Below are 21,982 nucleotides of genomic sequence, written 5' to 3' on the forward strand. Positions count from 1 at the left end.
TAGACTTCTCAAATGATGCATCCTATGGGAAAAAATAATGGTAATGCCCTCAACCAAGTCTGTGGGTGAGAGCAAACAGACATTTTACGAAGAGGTAAGAGGTTTTGTGTGCCAAGAGGGGACTGCTTTCCCCTATTTGCAATCTTTCTAAACCATGTGCTTATTAGTAGGAATGGGATCTACATAGAGATTATGACATTATTTTTACATTTCAGTATCAAGGAAAGCTTTCATGAGCATCCTGAATTTAAAAAGGCACATGTGGAAGCCTTGTTATAAAGTCATAAGCATTTTTTCTGCTCTTCTAACCAGAATAACAGTTACTTGAAGTCAAATACAAGGACTTTGCTAGGAAATACTGCCAAGCTAAGACGTCATTAGAAGGAAACTACTTAGAAGACTAAACGACTTACAAAGACAATGAGAAGCTGTAAGTTGAACAAGAAAGTCTCACATATGGTATTTTATTTCTTAAGCACCTGCATACTGATCACACCTGCATAAAAGAAATAAACAATACTAAAGTAGCTTACATTTTAATGATATTTTTGACATTGAAGTTTTCCAGTGGAGCTATATCTGGATCATCTCCTCGCTCATCCTGAAGAACAATTTGTTGGAGTATTCTGTCCAGCAGCTGCCACTGCTGGAAGTTTCCTCCATTTCTCTTATCTGTAATGAAAAAAGACCAACCCATGAGATCTTCCAATTCCATGCCAAAGTGCACAGACATGCCAACAAACTGGCATTCTTTCCTCCCCACCTTTCATCTCAGTCCTGTGTGCGATGAATTACAGAACACAAAGACTAACTCTGAACAGTTACTAGCAGATTATTTACAAACACCTGGCATACTGGGACAGCTCATAACAGGCACAGGCGACTTTGTGCCTAATGTGCACATTCAGGCTATGCAACCCTTTTGACAGATTAGCTATTAGTTGCACACTAAATGTCTATAAAAAGGATTCCCTTGTGATAACTAATACTCAGTGTTTTCTGGGGCTTGATGTTGAGGTCACTGTAGAAACAATGAGATGTTCTATCTTCATGCTTGGTTATCTGCAGGTCAGTGAAACTCAACTGGCATGAAAAATTTGTACAAACATGACTGAAAAGTGCAGAGATAAAGAACAGAATTTGAACCAAAGGGACTGATCTCATGGACATACAAACAGAAGACCTAGAGCAACATTAAGTCCACCTCAACTCTGTAAGTTACATAAACTAGACCTTTAGATTCGTTAAAACTGCTCCAGTACAATCCTGCCCTGGCCTAAAAGGATTTAGTCTTTCTGCCACCAAAAATCCCAGTTAATACATAAAGCTCAAGCTCTCTCCTAAAGAATAATATCAAAGAGGCCACTGAGAAAAAGTATCACTCAAATTTGTGCATCACTGTACTTGAATCTAATGAGAGTCTGAGAAAATAATACATATCACGTTACTTGCTGAAAAGCACACCCCAGTACATCTCCCTCATGTTCCTTTCTTGGTTTGACTGCTCAAATATGGATGAAAGTCATGGAAGACCAGCACCTCACACCTAAGAGGATCAAGGCAGGCAGTCCTTTAGTGATTTTGCTGTTAAATTCTGGATGCATAACTGAATTATTTTATTACAGTTAACAAGAAGATTCTTATCCCTTCCTTTGGAAACAAATTCCAATATTATTTTTTACTTTGCATTTGGGAGCTCTCCATTGATGCACTGCCATGAGATAGTAGCCTGAAGACTTACTGGAATTTCCCAGTGGTAGAACAGCTTTCAGTACTGTACTGTTTCACCAGAAAAAATTCTCACTGTCTTTTTTTAATATTCCAAATGCTATCCCTTTCTGGGAATCCCCTGATCTGTAGCACATGGACTCTTTTTTAAAACTTGTGATTTAAAATCATTAAAAGCTCTGTCAGTGACTAACTGGAATGACTCAGCTACTCAGTTTTACTTGCAAGTGCAGAGAGGTCAAACTACTGCCCTAAGTATTGCAACAAAAATTTTGCAGTGTAAGATACCAAGTTCATTAGCCACAGCCAAGCTCTGAATAGGAGACAATGACAGTGTGTGCCCCGGTATCTGTGAACAGCAGAGTTTCACCCAGTTCTTCAATACCCCTTGCTCTGGAAATCTATAAATGTACTCACATGGCATCTGCAAGCAGTGCTGGAGGATGGATAACAAATAGGGATAGGCATCTGTATGCTTCAATCTCTTCTTGATCAACTCAAACATCTGAGAGGCACTTTTTGTATCAATGTGGATCTGAAGTGAGAGAAGAGAAAAACCATCCACAGTAAAAGCCTGATTAACTGTGAAAGAGCCAATCAATACAAAGACAGGCAAATTTCCAGCAACTGGATCTCTGCAAAGTCTCCTGGCAGGTCCAGCTGCAGCTTCCAGGAACAGGCACAAGGGTCTTTGACACCACCATTGTCATCCCTATCCAGTATGGAATAGATCCCCAGAGTAAAAGGCTAGAAAGGTGGGAGCCATGTAAAGCCACCAAGAACTGTTCTGGAGCAAGCAAAACATTTGAGTCCTAGAAACTGGTGGCACAAATAGTAGAAGCTAAGCAAGAAAGGTTCAGTTGTTCTGGATCTGTGAGTACAGCAAGAGCTGTTCATAAAGAAAGAGGGGACTGAACCATTCAGGACCCTACAGCTTTTTACTGATGCTAGAGGTTGTCTCTATGTCAGTCTTTAAAACCGCATATTCTGAAATCCTGATCCCATCCACAGGCTCTGAGGCAACAGTTGTCAGCAGAGTTACATGCAATCTTGGCAGGAATATCAGAAAATAGCCCAAACTTCACCCACAGTCCTGCAAAGGAGATGTCTGAAACTAGGAGGCATCCAGATCAGGACTGAGAACCTAAGAGCATGGTTGAGAACCTCCTTCACTTCTGAACATTCAGGCAAACATAAGAAAAATTTTTATCAAAGATACTCATCAGAAGCCCTTTGTGTGACCACTGTTTTCACTGTTCACACAGTGCAAACCTCCTGCTTGCTAAATGAGGAAAAGTGAAAACAAGAGCATCAGCCACTCTCAGCATCAAAGTCAAACCTCAGTTTTAGGGAGCACAAAGGAAAGGTGCAAGAAGCATCCCAAAGGGATGCAAGTTCAGCTTTGGCAAGTTCACATACTTCAAAGAAAAACTTACCAGGTCAAACCGCTTGGCAAGCTCCAGGTCATCTTCATTTCTGACCATCTCAAAGAAATCTAAATGTCTAAGAGGAAACAGAATAACAAAACATCTGCCAATGTTCATGGCATGATTCAGACTTAATTTAAGTGTGTCATTAGAGAAGCAGCAAAACCTCAGTTCTGCTAGAACATGTGGAATTTGGCAAGCCTTTCTTACATGAAGTGCTGTCACAGGTATGCAAGGCAAGGGCGTCAGTGACAGGCCAAAAGAAAAGGTTGGCAGAGGTGCACACACTCTGTAGCACTGTGTTGAGGTAAAGTGCAAAAGACAAACATATAAAATAGGAAAGGGATATTCTGTTTTTGATGAATGCAATGCCTGCAGTGATAATACAGTTCTAAAAAGTCCACACCACACTTACTATCCAGGTATTGGATAGTTGTCTGTTTTAAACAGTGAAGCAGAAATGCATTCAGTGGATCAGCTCTCAAGAGCCTCTAGATATGCCTATTGATACGCACAGCAGCATGACTATGTCTGGATCTGGGTGACCCGCTGAGTGACACATTGGACCACCTGGACTTTTCTTACATAGAGACTGGAGCACAGCAGATGATGTTGAGAAAGGCTGTGGCACATTCCCCTGTACAGATCTGGTACAAGAGTCTTTGTAATCCAGGCATCTGAGATCCTCTCAAAACTTTGTTATTCTCCGAACTGGTAAAATCCAGCTAAGTCCCTCCTAAACACTCCTGGTTACTGTCCAAAGGAATACATATCATCTATAGGACAGATTTTCTTATTCATGCTTATAATGTTGCAGATCAAAAGCATCATTCCTGGTTTCAGCTCTGCAGCAAACTGTAGTCATCCAACTTGGAAACTCAGAACCTGCACTTAGACCACACATACTCAGTCACAGTGAAGTCAATGAACTACTGGCTTCCCTGCCTCCTGCCAGGACAGGCTTTTGTTTCAGTTTTGCTTCAAGACAAAACAATTAGAATATTTTTTGTATTTTTCATTCAGACTGCCATTCCCCACTGAGAAGAAAAGCAATTGAGGAACTCCTTTGCCACAGCCTCTGCCAACTTAGTATGTACATTTCCTACTTCAGCTGCTAATGTTAATTTCAGGAAAAATGTATTTTTTAATTTTATTTTTGGTTTTTTTAGGGAGTCAGTTTCAAGAAGAGACAGAATCAGCTGTCTCAAATAGAAAAGAATTTCTAAGAAGTCTCTGTTCATCTAGCTGTTCTCAGAAAATAAGTCTTACCTGTCCAGTGTGGCATTCTCATGTCCTCTGAGCTTGTCAATGACAGGTTGAATTCCCAGCATTAGAAACTCATATCGGAGATGCAATCGGAACTCCAAATTGTCCTTAAAAATGAGGGAAAGCCAAGTTATTTGCTTTCAAAAGCTGTCAATCACATTTTAAAAACATTTACTTAAAACTTCATTTCTTCCCTTTTTAATATTCTCTCCTGACACCAAATTCACAGGATGAATAATTCCAGTAAAGTAAGTAAAAAAGGAATTAATGCCTTTTCCCTCCATTTCACTTAAAAGTACATTTATGTACTATGAATTTTGCCTATGCAGTCATAAGGACAGCATGTTGTTCCATAAGGAACAGAAGCTACCGGCATTTTCCCTGCTAGTCAATTAGAGGTTCCCCTCCTGGCTACAGATGAACAGCATAGCAGTCTTCCTCCTACTTTTTTCTGTTTATTTGTCATGAAACCATATACATAAAACCACATAACTCTGACAAACCTTCTGTCATCTATTCAGTGGGATGTTACAGGATTCCCAGAGACAGAGACAAATACATTGTCAGATAGCTCTCATGAGCTTGTCTTTTGTGGTTTTTCCAAAAAAAGAAAAAAAAAAACCAATGTCACAAAAGCAACACTTCTAATGAAATAAATTAGTCTAAACTATCCTTCAGATTCAAAAGGAAATCTTGTTAATAAAAGTAAAACAACTGGGCTTTTTCCTGAAATGTTTCCCTTTGATATTTTAAAATTAAAATGCTTTGACTTTGGCTTTGCTTCAAAACAACTTAACATTTCTAAACATTTCTGAAGGTAAACCAAAGTATTTTCTAAAAAGGCTGGAATAAAAAGGTAAATGCTTTGCAGTTCTTAAAACAAATAAAAAAAAATTAAAAAAAAGAAACTCCACAAACCAACCAACAAACAAACAACCCAAAGTAATCTCTTCAGTGTAAGTAGTCTATGTTATATTGAAGAAGCTCGAAATGAAATAATATGGAAGATATTATAAGACTGATCTTAACAATTAAGCATTATTTTCCACAAAATATATCCACTCGCTACCACAAGATTTGTGACTCAATCTGCTAACTATTTCCAAGGTAAACTAATTTAAACATAACATTTCAGAAAGAATTTCCAGGGCAGTGACTCACCTCACCAGCACCTGCATTCAGAACAGCATTGATAAAGGACATGATGGCTGTTTTGAGGTTTACTTCATCTCGGTATCGCCCCATGCTTCGGTCTAGCTCATTTAACAATGACTGAAACAGAACAGCAAGCTGGGTTAGAAGACATAAGCTAATTTCTTGCAGGATAGATTGCACTTCTGCATACAGGGGGAGATAATTGTAAAGAGAAGCTGTCTTTTGAGGAATGAAGCCTATGCCTGAACCTTGAAAGATTTATCCTTGTTCCTTCACTTACCACCCTTTAACATGAAGCAGACAATTATCACCTCTTGGTAAGCTCCTTTTAGGGATTTTCATCTAACAGGAATATCCCCTGTGCATACAGCTCCAAAGCTCAAGGTTGAATTACACACCTCCACTGGAAGTGCAGATAAGCTCCAGTTTCCATGTTACAGACTCATTGAATGTTTCGGGTTTAAAATGCCATTTAAAGATCATCTAGTCCTGACCCCCCTGCCACAGGCAGGAACATCTTTCTGCCAGACCAGGCTCCTCAAAACCCCATCTAGCTTGGCCTCAAACACTTCCAGGGATGAGGCATCTAAAACATCTCTGGCCAACCTGTTCCACTGCCTTTTCACCCTCATCATAAAAGCACCCTCTTCCTTTTACCCATTTCATCTCTAGCTTTTTATAGTTTAAACCCTTTAGCCCTTGTCCTGTCACCACACGCCCTGGTAAAATGCCTTTCTCCATCTTTCTTTTAAGCTCTGTTTATTGAAAGGCTGCTGGAAGTTCTCCCTGGAGGCTGCATATCCCCCTGTTACCAACCCACAGGGGGTGTTCAGCACAGGAATGCTTTTGGTCTAATTTCTGCATACATACTGATATTTTACCATAATCTTGTGAACATCAGGAGACAAAGGAGAAAAAGACTAGATAAGTAATACTGGTGGCCTTTGCCTTATTCAGGATTAATTCCGCTTGAATATTTACCAAAGAGGTTATATGCAGAAACTGATTAGCCATGAAAGCTACTCTACTTTGAGCTTTGTGCTGATCACCATTCATAGTCTCTTCTGAATCTTCTATGATCAGTTCATAATTCCAAGGATGATTTTCCTTACTGAAAGAGTAACAAATTCCACTTGCGATCTGTGAGTTCAGCTGTATGAGTCTCACTCCAGCATAAATAAAAAATGCCTTACACTCATGTATTTGTTTTGCTATCACACTAAAAAAGAGAGAATTCTTTTTAGTCTCCCTAAGAAGTTTTGGCCATAAAGGGATAACAAAGACAAAAATAACTTTTTTGTTTTTGGCTCAGCAGACCATCTAAACAACATTTTGAAGCTATAATGCTGAGTAAGGAAGTTCATTTTCCTCTAGTCAGTCTTTTGTCCCTGGTTACTGAAAGTGTTCAGTCTTAGCAAAATCTTTCCTCTGCTACTCACCATAGGTCTATCTTGTTTCCTATAGAAAGCCACAGAGATATGTCTCAAGAAATAGGAGGAATATCCTCGTGTATATTTTTCAGGAGAAAGAATAACCTCCTGGCTTCATGCTTATTTTTGTGCAAAAATATTTTGACCTATCATACACTGCTACTGAGAGCTGTTTTCACATCTGAGCATGGTATGTTCACTATCAAACAAGATTGATTTCATAAACTCTTTTCTCTTACTGGTTCTAAATTTCCTATCTGGAATTTTCAAATTTCCCTACTCCAGGCATTTGAGTTTCAATCTTATCCAACACCCCAGTAACTGTGTTACGACCAAATAATATTTTGCTATAAATGAGAACGAGTCTTACACAAAAGCACATTAAATGCCCTACTGAGCTACACTAGTGGTCAGCTCAATCCACCATCCTATCTCTAACAGTGACAATCAGAAATTATCTGAGGAGTCTTTAAATTCACCAACAAAACCAACTGCTCAACTTGACAAACAAGCAGAAGTGAAATAAATGAGAGAATTTTATTCTGTTACTGCCACATTTGACACTGAAATCCAAAACACATGTGCCTTCTTGGAATAATTGAATTAGCCATCACTACAGAAGCAGCAAAACCAAGGATGGTTTTGCTGGTTTTCTTCAGAGGCTTCATTCCTATCATACTTTCCCACAGACTTGTAGGAACATGCTAGAATCTATGAAACAGCATATCAGGTACAGCATCCAGACAGGTTGAAACATGCTAACAAAAGTTTTCTATCCCCCATTTCAGAACACTGAACTAGGAGCAGAATGCAATGGGAGGCAAACCAAATTCAGGGCAAAAAACCCAAAACTCTGTGTTGCACTAATCCAACTGAAGAGAAGCACATCTTCATGTAATTGTTCAGCTTGAGAAGGAAACACTGTAAGTTCTTGCAATTCCTAAAAATCAGAGTCTACACCGACATACTGTGGCCAAACTCCAATATCTCCAACTCTTTGCAAATGGCTGAGGTTCAAATCTTCACTTGAACATTTCCTGTGAAAAAGATTTCACCACACCTCTTGGCAGCCAGTTCTGTGGCCCAATTGATCTTAGAGTTATAAAGGTTTTTCCTAGTATTTAAGCAAAACTTTCCTCACTTAATCCCATTATTCCTCATCACTGACAACCAGTAGGGTTTCTTTCAATCTGCAGCAAACCTCAAAAGACTTTGGTTGAGCCCTAAAGGGAAGAAGGAAATCAAGGGTGAATACAGCCTTTTAATTTGTTCCTTGTTAGATCCTCTACTACAATTCCAAATTGATCAGCTTTCTCCTTACAAATTATGGACTGTACTGACAGTGTTTGACAAAAACCAGGCAAGGGGGCTCTGGAAGGAATGCTCCTGGCCTCCACCTTTTTAACTGACAATATCCAACTTTCTTTATTCATTCACCTCAAGCTTCAACATTTCTAGCAGCATTAAGAAGGAAAACAAGAGCTTTCTGCCCAAAGCAGCCCAGTTAATATTTCCACTGGGAATTAAAATCAGCTTCTTTCAGATAGCATCTAACACCGAGGTTCTCTCAAGACTAAAAGGAAAATTCTTTCTCCCCACAGGGATCCACAGCTAGAGCAGTGTTTTCAATAGCAAGCTGTGCTAGAAGCGCACTAGAACATCCTGATAAACTTTTTTGGGCCAAGAGAGCATTATGACTTTGCAATATTAGTTTTGTCTCAAAAGACAGCATGCTAAAAAGTATAATGTGATACAATGTCATGACAGAGAAAAGGAGAGGAAGCAGAAATCATAACAATAAAGGCAACAGCTTAGGGGAGAGAAAGACTGTGCCCCTTTCACAAGGGAAACCAGTCATAAATAGGATAATTTAGACATTAATGACTTTAAAATCAGGGACTCTTCTTTCTCAGTTTTCATAGCATTTTATAAAACTCCATCTTCACAATGAAAAAAAAAAAAAAGACAAAGTAATGTTTTTATGATCACACAGTGAGCCAGGAACAGAATTACACTGAACACATGGAAAAAAATCCCAGCAAGGACAAGAGCTCATCTTCCTGATTCCACATTTCTGCTCTGAGGATTTACTGTTTGGATTTCAAGTGTTTTCTTTCATCTCTGTTCTTTAAGGGGCAGAGTAGATTTGTAGGCAAAGTAGCATGTTTCAAACATGCATGTTTCAAATTGGATGAAGACAGAGTTTTCCAGATTGCCTCAGGAAGGAGATTGAAGGCATCCCCTAATACTACTGTCATATTTGAGTACAGAAAGAGCATTACTCTGAAGAGGACAATTTTCAAGGAATATCCCTGTTGGACATTAAAGTGAGAATCATTCCAGGCAGAAGGGCATTATAAAAGAAGGATCAATAATTAAAGCAGGCAAAGGGAAGAGTTCGGGCAAGAAGACATGGAAAATATGAGAAAATAGGAATAGTGACTATATAAATTGAGACACAAACATAAAGTATAGAATCTTGTTGCAAGTGCCAAGATAAGGATGATTCTGATAGACTTATTAACACATTGAATATCAAAGACACAGGGTGAAGTTGCAGTATGAAAAGGCAATTGAGTGAAGACTGGAGCCTCAACAAAAAAGAGTAAATTGTGGTGAATCTCCCCAGGTCTTTAAAGTGAATTCTGACTGAGGTTAGGGACTGACATTTGTAGTCAATAGATTAAATGCTGGCAATTTAGAAAGAAATAGTATTTTACATCAGTTTCAATTCAGAGTAAACTCTGATTTTTTTTTTTAATAAGGAAATAGTCCTTCATATTCCTCTAAGTTCTATTTATATTTTCCATTCACTTCATAAAAAAATTTAAAAAGAGAGAACACATCAGGAAGCAAAGATACCCTTTATGAAGCATTTCAGTACTGTTTGATTAATGGTCTTCAGTTGATATTACTGAGTGCAATACAGTTAAGTTAATTGGGACTAAAATTATTTATAATGCTCAAGAATTTCACTGTCATTTGAATTTTGACTTCAGATACCCTAGCATAAAACTATACGTTTTCTATTCAAGTAATAGGAGCTATTGCAGGACAGAGTTAATGTAAGTCTAGTAAGAGCCATACACAGCTTAAGTCACAGCTTTCTTTTTCCACTAATTCACCAGTTGCTGAGTCTTCTGACAACTTTTGGCAACTGTACCAGGTAGCAGGAGTTGTGTTTAGAACATTGACCAGCAAGAACTTCTCACATTCAACAAAATGTGCCATGTTTTCTGTTGCTGTGTGAAACACATGATCTCTACACTCCACCACACTTGTGCACACTGGAAATAATCACTGTTTCAATCTGAAGTTGTCAGCAGCAAATTATTCAGGAGCTCAAGTTTTAGATAGTTGTCAGTAAATCATTCTGAACCTCTCTTCCTTCTTCTTACAAGAAGGAGAGGAAGCAGAACCATGTACCCCAAGTTATTACTCCTCACAATGATATGCCTCTTCAAAAGGAAAAAAAATTATTTTGGGGAAAAGTAGATCTGTATTAGTGTTAATTACATTAACCTCCTGAATCCCCAACAGACATAGTGCTGGTCACCATAAGTGACATGAGGGAGAATGGGACACCTATGTTTACTGCTACCTGCAAGAGCTGAAAATAAAGCCAAACAGATAGAATACAAAATGCCAGCTTTCACAGATGAGAAGGAATAAATTGACAGTAAGATGGCTAAATGGGACGACAAATATTTTCAACCACTGCTGTCAGGAAGGCAACTTAAGGAAAAGCAACACTAGCACTGATATTGTCAGAGATCAGCCTCACCTGTAAGTTATTTGTTGGCCATTCCAATAAAAGTGAGCTCAGTACAATTTTCAGAAAGCCCTGCACTTTCACTTCCCAAGAACTGAGTTGATTTCCAAAATTTGACATTACTTCCCTCTTACACATTGTGTCTCTAATTTGGCTACTGTCTTGCAGAACTAGATATAAAGACAGCAGTGCCTTTACAGTTCCCAGCTTTCCTTCCCCCCACCAATTAGAATCAGTCTGCAAGGATGGACCACAGAGGTAAAGGAATAAATTTCTACTCCAAATAGTTTCTCCTGTTCCTACAGTTTAGTCCACAGTTTTATTACTTTCACAGAAAGAATTCTTGATTGTGGGTTCTGCAAGATTTGCCACTTGTGGTGGATAATTTTCAACACAGCAGTGTTTAGGTGTGGCTGGGCAAAGTCAAGCTGCAAAGTATAAAGTTTGCTGCAAGCTCCACACTTTCTGGACACTTCAATACACCAAATGATGCTGCTAGATGCTCAAGCTGCAGGAAATACAGCCCCCAAAGGATTCTGTTTCACACCGAAAGGATCTCTTCAGATACTTGCCAACTCTGGGTTATAAAGATTACATTCAGGATTAGGATTAAAAGAGGATAGACAAAGGCTTTCATTGTACACTACATCTTTGAATGCAGTAATCTGTAATCTTTGAAGCTTACAGGAAAGGTAAAGAACAAGCACTTTCAGCTCATCCTTCTTTTAAAATGGCTTCCCATATTAAAGTTACAGTGGATGCTTTTCCTGACAATAAGCAGCAAAACTATTCTGAGACAGAGGTACAGGAGGGCAAGAGGCAAAGAGATGGAACACTCCTAATTTTATGACCTAGAGTATCAGAGAAACTTCCTCTAAAATGTAAGAAAGACCATGACCACATTTTTTTCCTCAGGATTTAAAAAATCCCCAGTCTCTCTGTTAGAAGAATAACTGGAGATGGATGACGAATGTCTTTGGATGAACACTTGCCTCAAAATTAAATTCAAGCTATTGGTGAGTACAGCAGAAAATCCCATTTCAGTCTCTAAACACAAGTATTAGTAATTGCAAACAAGAACACATTCCTTCTGCTAAATCATTTTGGGGGCTGGGTGGGGCTTTTTTTTCTTTTGGGTTTTTTGTTTTTTTGTTTTGTTTTACTTGAGAAATAAAAGAGAGTATACATTTATCCTTAATTTCTTCCTGAAATGGAAAAGTATTTTGACAAGCGCAGCATTTAGGCAAAGTATTTTTCACGAGTGTAAGAGACTGGTAAGCACCTGCAAATCATTCCACCAGATTCCTCAAAAGCTACCACATTTTACCTACCAGTGACTTACCTCAGTTATTCAGTAACTTTTAAATCAACACAGAAACAGAGAGAGAGAGAACACTTGACTAGGGTAAACTCAGCATCTGTCCCATACAGGCTTATTAAGCAGAGTCAATTGGTCCAGTAAGGGCAAGTTAACATGGGACCACAAGTGCAGTCAGGCTTAGGAGTTACTGCATTTTCTAAAGCAGCTCAAGTTATCCCCACCTGTCTCCCAGGTATAAAAGAATGTCATATTAATTCAGGAAGGTTTCTTTATTTTGGCTAATTACTAGAGAACAAACTGACTTAAATGTTTTCCTTCTCCTCCATAGGCAGTACCCAATAATCTCCACATCATAGCTCATGTACATGGCTTACTTCCTGCACCTGAATCGCTCATTCCTATCCTCCTCCTGTACTAAAGAATGGTGACACATTCTTATGACTGCAGCTGTAATCTCTTCACTTTCCAAGTTTTACTGTAATTATGATTTTTCTCTATTAAAGTAGCCTCAAGAGCTTCCAACTGAGGCTGAAAAGCCCCCAGTTCTGGAGCCATACATCATATGTGTCACACTTGAATATCGAAGACATACATCAAGTCTGAATAGACAAGCAATGCAAATGAGGCAGTGCACATCAAGAGATGGACCTGACAATGCCAAATACAGGTTAATACCAAATCAAGATCTCCTGCATCCCTGTCCCAGGTCTGAGTCACAGTCACTGAATCCCATAGGGTATTTGGTTCTAACACAAACATTAGCAGCTATTGTCCATCAGCACAGAATGTTTCCCCATTCACTATTTTATTGGCCTAAAATCCATTAGCTAAGAAGGAGGTAGGAGATAATGACTGTCAGGCATTGGGATCCCGCGCCTGTTGGCACAACACAACTCCAATGATTTTATCTAAGGAAGGACAGTAAATGGCTTAGATTATCCCAAAGTTAAGGAGCCACAGTTCACACACCACAACAGATTCTCCACTGTCTTTTGGTAAAGGTGCTCAGTTCACTAGGAAGAGGAACATTATAGTAGCAGCCAGTAGTTCCCACAATAAAAGCCTGTCACTGACCTACTTCAAGGTCTCTGAGAATGCATTTCTCTTCTGTGGTCTGAATGGGAATTTTTTGAGCCAACAATTGTTAAGTGATGACGATTCACAAGTTGATTACTAAGAGGCAAGTGAAGTGCCTCCACTATACATAATGTAATTCTTCATCTCCATTATTTAATCCACAATTCTTTCATTACTAAATTAAGGATTTAAAATCAGGACAGAGACTCCTGAAATTCTGTGGCTTCAGCTTCTAGGACAAAAAAAAGCATTACCATCCTAGAAATGCCATCAAGCTGGAGTATGAGCAGATAATCAGCTTTCATTTAGCAAAGCAAACCTCCATTTTCAGGCAAAATATACGCAATTTTAAGTTATTATTAATGACAAGCAATATGTCTATAAATATACACATACAATAAGAACCTATTTGAGGGATTTTCCTTCCTAAAGAAAAATTATAAATATTGCCTTTTTACTACTTAGCAAATTTGCAATATATACACTCAAAAATCACTCCTGGCAGAGATTCCTCATTGTGGGTATTTCTGTCAAGGAATCCTCTTTTTACCTGGAATCTTGTCCTTTCTGCAGCATAGACTTGGTAGTGAAGCATGGCTTGCAAGACTTTTTTGTGACCATCTGGTACCAAGCAGACAGCTCCTAGGATCTCCAGCACAGCAATCTTGGTCTTTATGTTCTCAGTCCGTAAGCTCTGGGATATGATGTTGATACTTTCAGGATGGGCCAGGACATGAGCCCGTCCTTGGGAGTTGTTCATCAGTGCCTTGATACACCCTATAACGGATGTGTGGATGCGGCTCTCCGAGGTCTCATAGTCCATGCTCTTCAGGAAGTTCAGCAAACAGCTCAGGCCATCCAGCTCAATAAACCTGGTCACAAACCTGAAAAGAGAAAAACCAAAAAAACAAGTAGGAAAAACAAGGAAAGCAGACCAAAGGCACTTTATTCAAAAGACACCACATTATTCAACCACAGGTCCTTATAAGCTGGCTAGTTTTCAGCCTAAATTCACAGAACAATTCCCAGGTATTTAAGAAAAACAAAGCAAACAAACCAAGAGAGAAAACATTCCAGCTAATAATGGTGTGTTACATAGTTTCAGGGTAATTATATGCTATCATCTTACACTTCTGTTTGGTCTCTGTGTTCTTTGTTGCAGTTACCACCAAACACTGCTGTGGTTCACCTCAACTACTGCTGCATTTTCAAGGCCGAAGGAATTCTTTTGAATTGTTCCATCTTACATACGTGCTAATACACCCAACACACAGACTTGTCACCACACTTTTAGTTATGAGTTCAGATTACCTTGAAAACCATTTTTAGGCTTAGCTCTAACTTTCAGCCAATACTATTTAGAGGTTCCACCTCCGGGATTTGGGCACACTGACAAAGGGGAACTCATTCCCACTCTGTGCATGAGCCATACTGCCTTCACACTCCAATCCCATGACATATATGTAGGAACATGTTATATTTAAAAGGGGCATGTGCTTCTGTAAATGGTAAAAGCTCCTCCGCTTTTGTTGAAAACAAGGGTTAAAAAATCCAGATGGGTCAATTTAGACCATCCAAACAGCCCTCAGAACAAATCACTAGAAAAGGATGGAATTTGATAAGTTAGATCAAACCAATCATTCTAGCAATGTTTTGCTTGAAGTTCCCAGGATTAAAAATGGGGATTCAAAGACATGGAAAGGGCTGCAAATAATTTCCCTAGATCACATTGTTTGCCTCCTCTAACATGTTGCTCAGGTAGGTACAGTTTTTGGAATATCTGAATGCAAAGCCATGTACATCACACTTGAATTTTCAGTCATAAAAAGGTATACCAGCAATGATTTGTCCATGGCCACACTTTGAACAGCATAATATAGAAAGACACTTCAAGCAATTGAACAACAATTCCCACTAACAATTGCCACAATTCTAACAATTGCCAACTGTGTAACAAATTAAAAGTACCGAAATTCTGTCATTGCACTTTTACCCAGTCCCTCTTCTTACCTAATGTAACATCTTTCTTTTTCTGTCCATGAGATGCTGTTACTTATAATCAGTAATAATAGAAGCACCATACTGAATGACCAAATTTCAGTGGTCTCCATTCATGTCCCTGTACCAGCAAGAGAAACCCAAGCCATACTTATATTTCTCTGGATAATATGGATTTGACACATGTATGGTCTTTTGATGGTTACACTCTACACCATAAAGGAATTTTCAGAGTCTATCTGAAAGCTACACTCACTATGCTGATAGATTTGCCAACTTTCAGTTTACGTGAGCCAGCAATTTGACCAGAAATATGGAAAAGCCTGTTTCATTCAACAAAGGTTTGGTCTAATGTTTGGGTTTCGTTAAAGGCTGAATTTCCAAGTGACTATCAGAGTAAGGGCATACACAGGAACATGTGCACACCAAAAATGAAAACATGATTTAACTGAACCCTGCTAAGACAATCTGCCAACTTTGCAAGCTCTGCTTGCACATTCTGTGCATGCATCATTTTGTCTATCCTAACAAATCATAGGAGTAAAAGACTCACTCTCACCAGGCTCGAGAGCAGCATCAACACTGTGCACCAGGAAGTCAGCCAAAGCAGTTTGTTATTCAAACTGATTACAGAAAGATTCAGATTTAGTTAAGTTTCTACAATGCATTTAGCTGCTACCTTGACAAAGACTGAAACAAGTGCACTCATAGCTAGAAGAGTTGCTGCAAAGGATTTATTTGGAAAAAAATAAGCACAAACTCAGCATGTTACTAAACAATGATGCAAATGAGTTCTGATCAATTCCCTGGACCTATAAAGAGTGGAGTTATAGAGGGGCTACTTTAAATTCTCCTCCTTACCTTCAAAGTTCCATTCTATACTTTATCTGTTCCCTCTGTCTTTTGGGGGTTGGGGGAAAGACACTATTTTTTTTTTCCTGTTTTTTGAACTTCCAGGGCTGAGGAAAGACTTAAGATGAATATGTTTCTGAAGTTACAGAGCAATACTGATGGAAACATCATAAGAAGCAGCAGAACAAAGGGTCCCCTAAATGCGCTTTGGGATTGGACACACGATCTTATGACAAGACAAGCAAGGCACTACAATTTTCATGTATCTTTGCATGCTCTGATGACTATGCGAATAAAAAGGTAAATGCACAAAAGTCACATTGTCCCAGTTAAGTACAAACTCTCACTAAATTCACTGGCAGTGCAATTTTTCTAGGACTCTTAGGATGAGGTCATTGCAAAAAGAAGGCATGCGCTGGAAAGCAGTGTGTGTCACAAAACTTGATTAATGACATAATTTAAAACAATGTTGGGACTTTCCTGTACTATTCCTAGCCCAGAGAGCAAACAGTGAGTTGTGTTACTCAACAGCAAGAAAGCACCCTTCTATTTCAGCTGCAATCAGGAGCAGGAATCAAATTATAATTTTCATCTTCCTTTTTCTAAACACTTTGTTCCTTATTCTCCAGAAAAGCTAGAAACCATGCTGGGGGAGGTAAATAAATGGCAAAAGCAGTTCCTGGCCCAACAGACACTCTCAGTATGAGGATTTGTTCGGTGTGGGGAGGTGTGGAGCAAATGTGTGTGGAAGGTAGAAAAAGAAGGAGGGAGTTTAGCCAACAGCCCGAGAGTCACAATCCTCACACTGTTGGCGTTTGTGCATCTGTCTGCCTCTGTGCAGGTATCTGTGTGTATGTGCAACAGCCAAGTCAACTTATATAAGTCAAGAACCTTCTCGTACACAGCACATGTGTAACTAACTCCTGTCCTACACAGGCTCTGTGCTGCAAAGTAAGGTCTTGTTCTAGACTGGGAGGTGTAAAGTTAAACATACTTGCCAATGCATTCTGGCTAACACATTCAAATACTGAAATGTAAATAAAGCAGAGTGTGTTTTAGTAGGTGCTAAACAAGCAAATTAAAGACTAACCTCACCTCAGACTCTCACTTGACCAGTTTAGCACACTTTAAAAGGCAGGGCACCTTTTTGCCTTTCAAGTTTTAGAGAGTGCAGATCAGAATGAGTTAGCTCTAACAATAAACCTTTCATCCAAATACAGATGTGATGGCCAAAGAGGAACTGACCCACTGATGGATTCCAAGTGTTGGGGGTACAGCTTCCCTGTAAGACTTGATCCAGCTCAGGAGAGACAGAAAGATTGTATGCTGTGGGTGTGCAGACAGCAGGATGCCCCCACCCTGTTAACAGGCAAGGCTACACTTCCCTGCAGCATTAGTTTTTGAACCAGGGGGCACACATAATCAATCCTAATAACTACTGAACTGCTGAAAAATTCAGCATCATGGATTTTGCTTGCTGGTTGCATAAATGATCCTCTTCAGTATGCACCTGGATGCAACACTGCTAAATCAAACAAAAAATGGCAGGAGGTAAATCTGAATACAACAAAAGGAGAAATGCAGACAGTAAAATGAATCAGTGATGACTCAGACTAAAGGAGGTATTTTTCAAGGGCTCCAAAAAGCAATTTTTTTCCCAGTCCCTTTTAAGTTTTTGCTTTTGCTCACTTCTGAACCTCCATTTTGGGGCACTCAAATACCAAATGAAAAGCTCTTCTCCCACTGCTTCTGTCCAACAGTTTGTCATCACAATTGCTTATAGTTCTGAGTTTTTACAAACCTGAGAGAAAATGTGTTTCTTTACAAGATGCAGATGTGGCATTTCTGTTCTCTGTGGCTGGGATTGTTCCTTACCACTAGGACATAACCTGGCTTTATTATTTTTGGGCAGCTCCTAGATACCAAACAAGGTGCACTTGCTCAAAGGGGACCACAAACTGCCCCAAGGATACTCCTATCCCATTTTCTACAAAGAGGATAGGAACTTGAGTTTGGATAGTCTGCTTTACTTTTTACTGTTAGAACTGGTGAGTTGGAATAGAGACAGAGCTTGGTAATTACTCTGCATTATCTACTAGAAGAGACACAGTTTACAGTAAAATAAAACAGAGAGCCAAATGCATGCATTTTTCTTCTTTTGATCCCTCTGGATCAGAGAATTCAAGCAGAGGAGCCTATTGGTAAGCTGTCAGAGCCCCTGTGTAACCTGCTATCACAAAGGGATTCCAGACAGTTCATCCTGTGTGAATTTAGGTCTTTTTTCTTCAGAGGCCTGATGAATAGAAGTGGCAAAGAAAACACGATTTGATATCCAAATTAAACTAGAAAGACTAGTATTTTGAAGGCTGAGGTATCATACTGCTTATGAGAGGGATTTGATGGAGCTGAGGGCCTCTCTACTGCAACCTTTCCATCAAGAAGAAATTGGCTTGTTGATCAGGCACTGGCATGCAGCCCATTTGGCAGCTATCGAATTGAGTCGCTGGAAATTAGTTGAGACACAGGACTTAACTCAAAATTTGGCTTGGTTTAACTGTATTTTTAAAAAAAAAAAAAAAAAGCCCCACAACCATCGCCAGTTATTGAGAAGACTTTATAGGGCAGCCCATAGATGCTTGTGCTTTTCAGGGTTATTACAAACAGATGAAGCAACAGGCTGTTGTCAAGGGGACCCAGCAGATGCAATACAGGTTGGAGAAGAAAAATCTTGCAAGGCTTTGAGCAAAAGAATTTGCTCAAATGCTCATTGTTCTTTCTTCTTCTCTACTGCTTTGTCCTCAACAAGGATTTTGGCTGTCTATTCAAAATGACACAGCAGAACAACCAATAGTGGCCACCAAAGAGCCTCGGCTGGACAAAGCAAAGAGGCCCTGCTGCTGTGGCTACATTCAATGAAAGCTGTCACCCTCACAGAGCAATCATCAAACCAGCTCCACGTCAATGCAATAATTTTGCTATATCAAGTCTCAACAGCACATGACTTTGGTTTAAAAGCCTGGAGAGAGTTGTAAGCTTGACAGTTGCCTTAGCTTCCATTTTAACATAGAGTCCAGCTGCATTTTTCTGTGTTCTCTGCTTCAGGACAGTGATAGGGAGCCTCAAACAGTCACTCTTGACTTAGGTCTCAGTAAAGGCTACAACTTCTCTGCTTCCACATTAAAAGCATTCACTCTACCCACATGTAAAATTCCAAAGCCTGATAAATCTTTATGCTTGAGGAGCACCAGAATGATTTTGTGCTCCCTTAATGCCCATCAAAACAGGAAATAAACAGGAGGTAAAAACCAGTCAATTTTTTTTTAAGATTATGAAAGGGAAAAGCACAATCAGCACTTAGCTCTGCAAGAAGTCCCAAAAAAATCTTCACTTCAAGTCAAAGTAACTGCAATGAAAATTCTTTGGGATTATTTTCTGGATTGTTTTTACTCATTTATTTCATTTGTTTGGTTAGGATCCCCTCCCCAAAAGAGAACTGTATTTGGTTACTGAAGCTCTCTGAAACTATGACTTTATGGCGTGGGTGCAAAAGTATTTGGCCCATATAAAAATAATTCAGAATTTTTTGATTGAGTGTTTCCTGAAATCATATCAACTAAAGTTATTGTTTCTCCACACTGCTCTTCCAAGTGTTAAATTCAAAAGGTTTCTGTGCTAGTTAGTTTGTTATTGTTTAGAGCTTTGTTCCCAGAAAAAGAAAGATGACCTTACCTTCAAAGATAGTACACAATAAAGTCTCTTTACATTTTTCTATGCCACAGATACAACACAGAATGGGAAGAATGCCAAACCAGGTGATGTCAGATGGATTAGCTGCTTTGTACTAAACAGTTCACATTACTAAAGATAAGGGGAAGCTTGAATTCAAAGTTCAGAGTAGAGGCTGAGACTTTGCCCAAAGTGAATCAAATTACATGGGATGTGCAGGGGGCTATGAAGACTAAAATCTGATCTTCACAGTCATTACCTGTGTTTGCAAATATCTGCCATAGAATTTTCACAGTAGACTTTGTCTTTTATTTTTCTGAAACTACATGTTTTAGTAGCCTCCTAACTGGGCAGGCTCAGACTGGGGACTGTAGCGCACTCTGAGGATTGTCTGAAATTTCAGAGAGGGTTGTGTGAGGTGGGACAATGAGGTTTCTGTCCTTGCCACTCTTGGCAGTGTCACATCTGATCGTTGGGAGGCAGTGAATTGTGATGAAAAGCAAACAACATTACCTCATGGGCTGAGTCCGCAGAGCTGTCTTCAAGTCTTCAACTATTTTATTTTTCATTTCTGTTTCTTCTTCATCAAAAGCATACAGAGTCTGCATCTGTTCACAAAAGAAGGTGGCAATTAGGAAAGCCTGAGCTGCGTGGAAGCTAAGAGACAGGTCAGGAATTATGAAAAACAACTATCCCATCAACACATGCAGAGGTGCCTGCTGACCTCTCACTAGGAAAGCAGTGCCTCAGCTACAAAACTGAATCCAGATGAGGCTGCTCATGTGGACTGGCAGCAGCATATCACTTTGCCACACTGGCTAAACTAGGGTTCTCAGATTACCCCCCAAAAATCACAGTTGCCAGTATGCCCGCAGAAAACTGTACCTAATTTAGAGCAGCAATCTGCTGTGGTGATGTATGGATGTGTGAGGCAAAGTTTGTAGGGAGAGGCAATATCTTTTATTAGAGTGACACAACTGGAGGGATTTGGGGTGGAGGGGGAAAAAACCAAACCAGACTTATGTGTCAGGTTTCAAAGCATAAAATCTTCTTCAAGTGACTAGAAAGCCTGCAAGTACCCTGAATTACATTTTATGTATAGACAAGTTTGACTTTTCTTCCCCATGCAAAGTACATCACCTGTTTTAAGATACTTGTGTTCCCTATTCACTTTTCCCTTACTAAATAGGAACATTTACTGCAAAAAGCTGGAGCATCATGAAAATCTCCATCCCTTTTTTTTAACAAGTAATCTGAAACACACAAAGCCTAGATTTCCCCCCGCCCCCATATGCAGCTTGAAAATACTAGAGCTTGCAGTCAACTAGAACTGAAGTTGCTGTGAGAGACTGCAAATTAAGGTGAGAGACAATAAGTAGAATATACACAAAAAATTATGGTTCTCAAAGTCAGATAAAATCTTTTAAAAAGAGGTGTATCAGAAAATTAGGGTTGCAGATTTACAGTCAGCACCACTGCAACCTTGTCATGTGAAGCAAGACTCTGCAGTGCCCTTTGCGTATATCACTCAGGCTCACAAGTCCCATGTGTGTCTTTTGAAAAAGTCAAGACTTAATGCTGGAAATTCTTAGCCTATAGCTATGTCTTCTTAGTTGCTCAGACTGTAAAATGAGAGGATAAATGACTCCCTTTTTGGCAGGACTTCTTGTGGATATCACTCAGTGGTATCTGGAAAGCAGCTCTGAACCCCTTCTCAAATGAAAAACCCAATTAAACTAGTATCATCTATCAGGGATCTGATATTGTACCTCTCTGTGGTGGAATCTGAGTAGCTACAATTATGGCTCACCACAGCAAAATATTTCAGTCTTTATTTTACTGTTTAGCAAGCACCAAAGAAAAGCTTTCTCTCACCGGAACCTCCTTTAACCTCCTCCATCCTCGCCACCAGCCCAACACCTCACTTCCCTTGGAAGGGCTCCCACCGCTGGCTTTTGCAAGTCATGTGATGCCAACACATGTCGGATCCTGAGGGTGGCCATTTGGCTGCACACCGTTGCTGTCTTATGCTGAACAGCTGGCATGGGGAGATGTGTTTAACTCTAGGGGTCCTCTCTCTGATCCATGCTAAAGTCAAATTCACTCAGTCACAGAGCAAGCTATTTCCTGCCCTAATGGAATGACAGAGCGCTACTGATGGAAAATGAGCTGATGATGTTTTATCTTTTGCCAGCATCCCCCGACAGCCAGAAACATAAATTGAAATTCT

General features: G+C 39.5%; 1 protein-coding gene across 2 annotated transcripts in view; it reads right to left on the minus strand.

Annotated features, from left to right (window-relative positions):
• The window catches only part of DAAM2 (dishevelled associated activator of morphogenesis 2), a 200,342-nt gene that overhangs the window by 48,442 nt on the left and 129,918 nt on the right, over nucleotides 1-21,982 (minus strand). For both annotated transcript variants that reach the window (XM_041477173.1, XM_041477172.1), the window contains 7 exons: nucleotides 20,266-20,360; nucleotides 13,727-14,060; nucleotides 5,583-5,693; nucleotides 4,425-4,528; nucleotides 3,165-3,231; nucleotides 2,146-2,263; nucleotides 534-672 (listed from right to left, as the gene is read on the minus strand). In XM_041477173.1, the coding sequence (XP_041333107.1) occupies nucleotides 534-672; nucleotides 2,146-2,263; nucleotides 3,165-3,231; nucleotides 4,425-4,528; nucleotides 5,583-5,693; nucleotides 13,727-14,060; nucleotides 20,266-20,360 (968 nt within the window). The remainder of the gene's footprint in view (nucleotides 1-533; nucleotides 673-2,145; nucleotides 2,264-3,164; nucleotides 3,232-4,424; nucleotides 4,529-5,582; nucleotides 5,694-13,726; nucleotides 14,061-20,265; nucleotides 20,361-21,982) is intronic.

The sequence above is a fragment of the Pyrgilauda ruficollis genome, unplaced genomic scaffold, assembly GCF_017590135.1.
Source record: "Pyrgilauda ruficollis isolate IOZ18807 unplaced genomic scaffold, ASM1759013v1 scaffold4, whole genome shotgun sequence".
Lineage (NCBI taxonomy): Eukaryota > Metazoa > Chordata > Aves > Passeriformes > Passeridae > Pyrgilauda > Pyrgilauda ruficollis.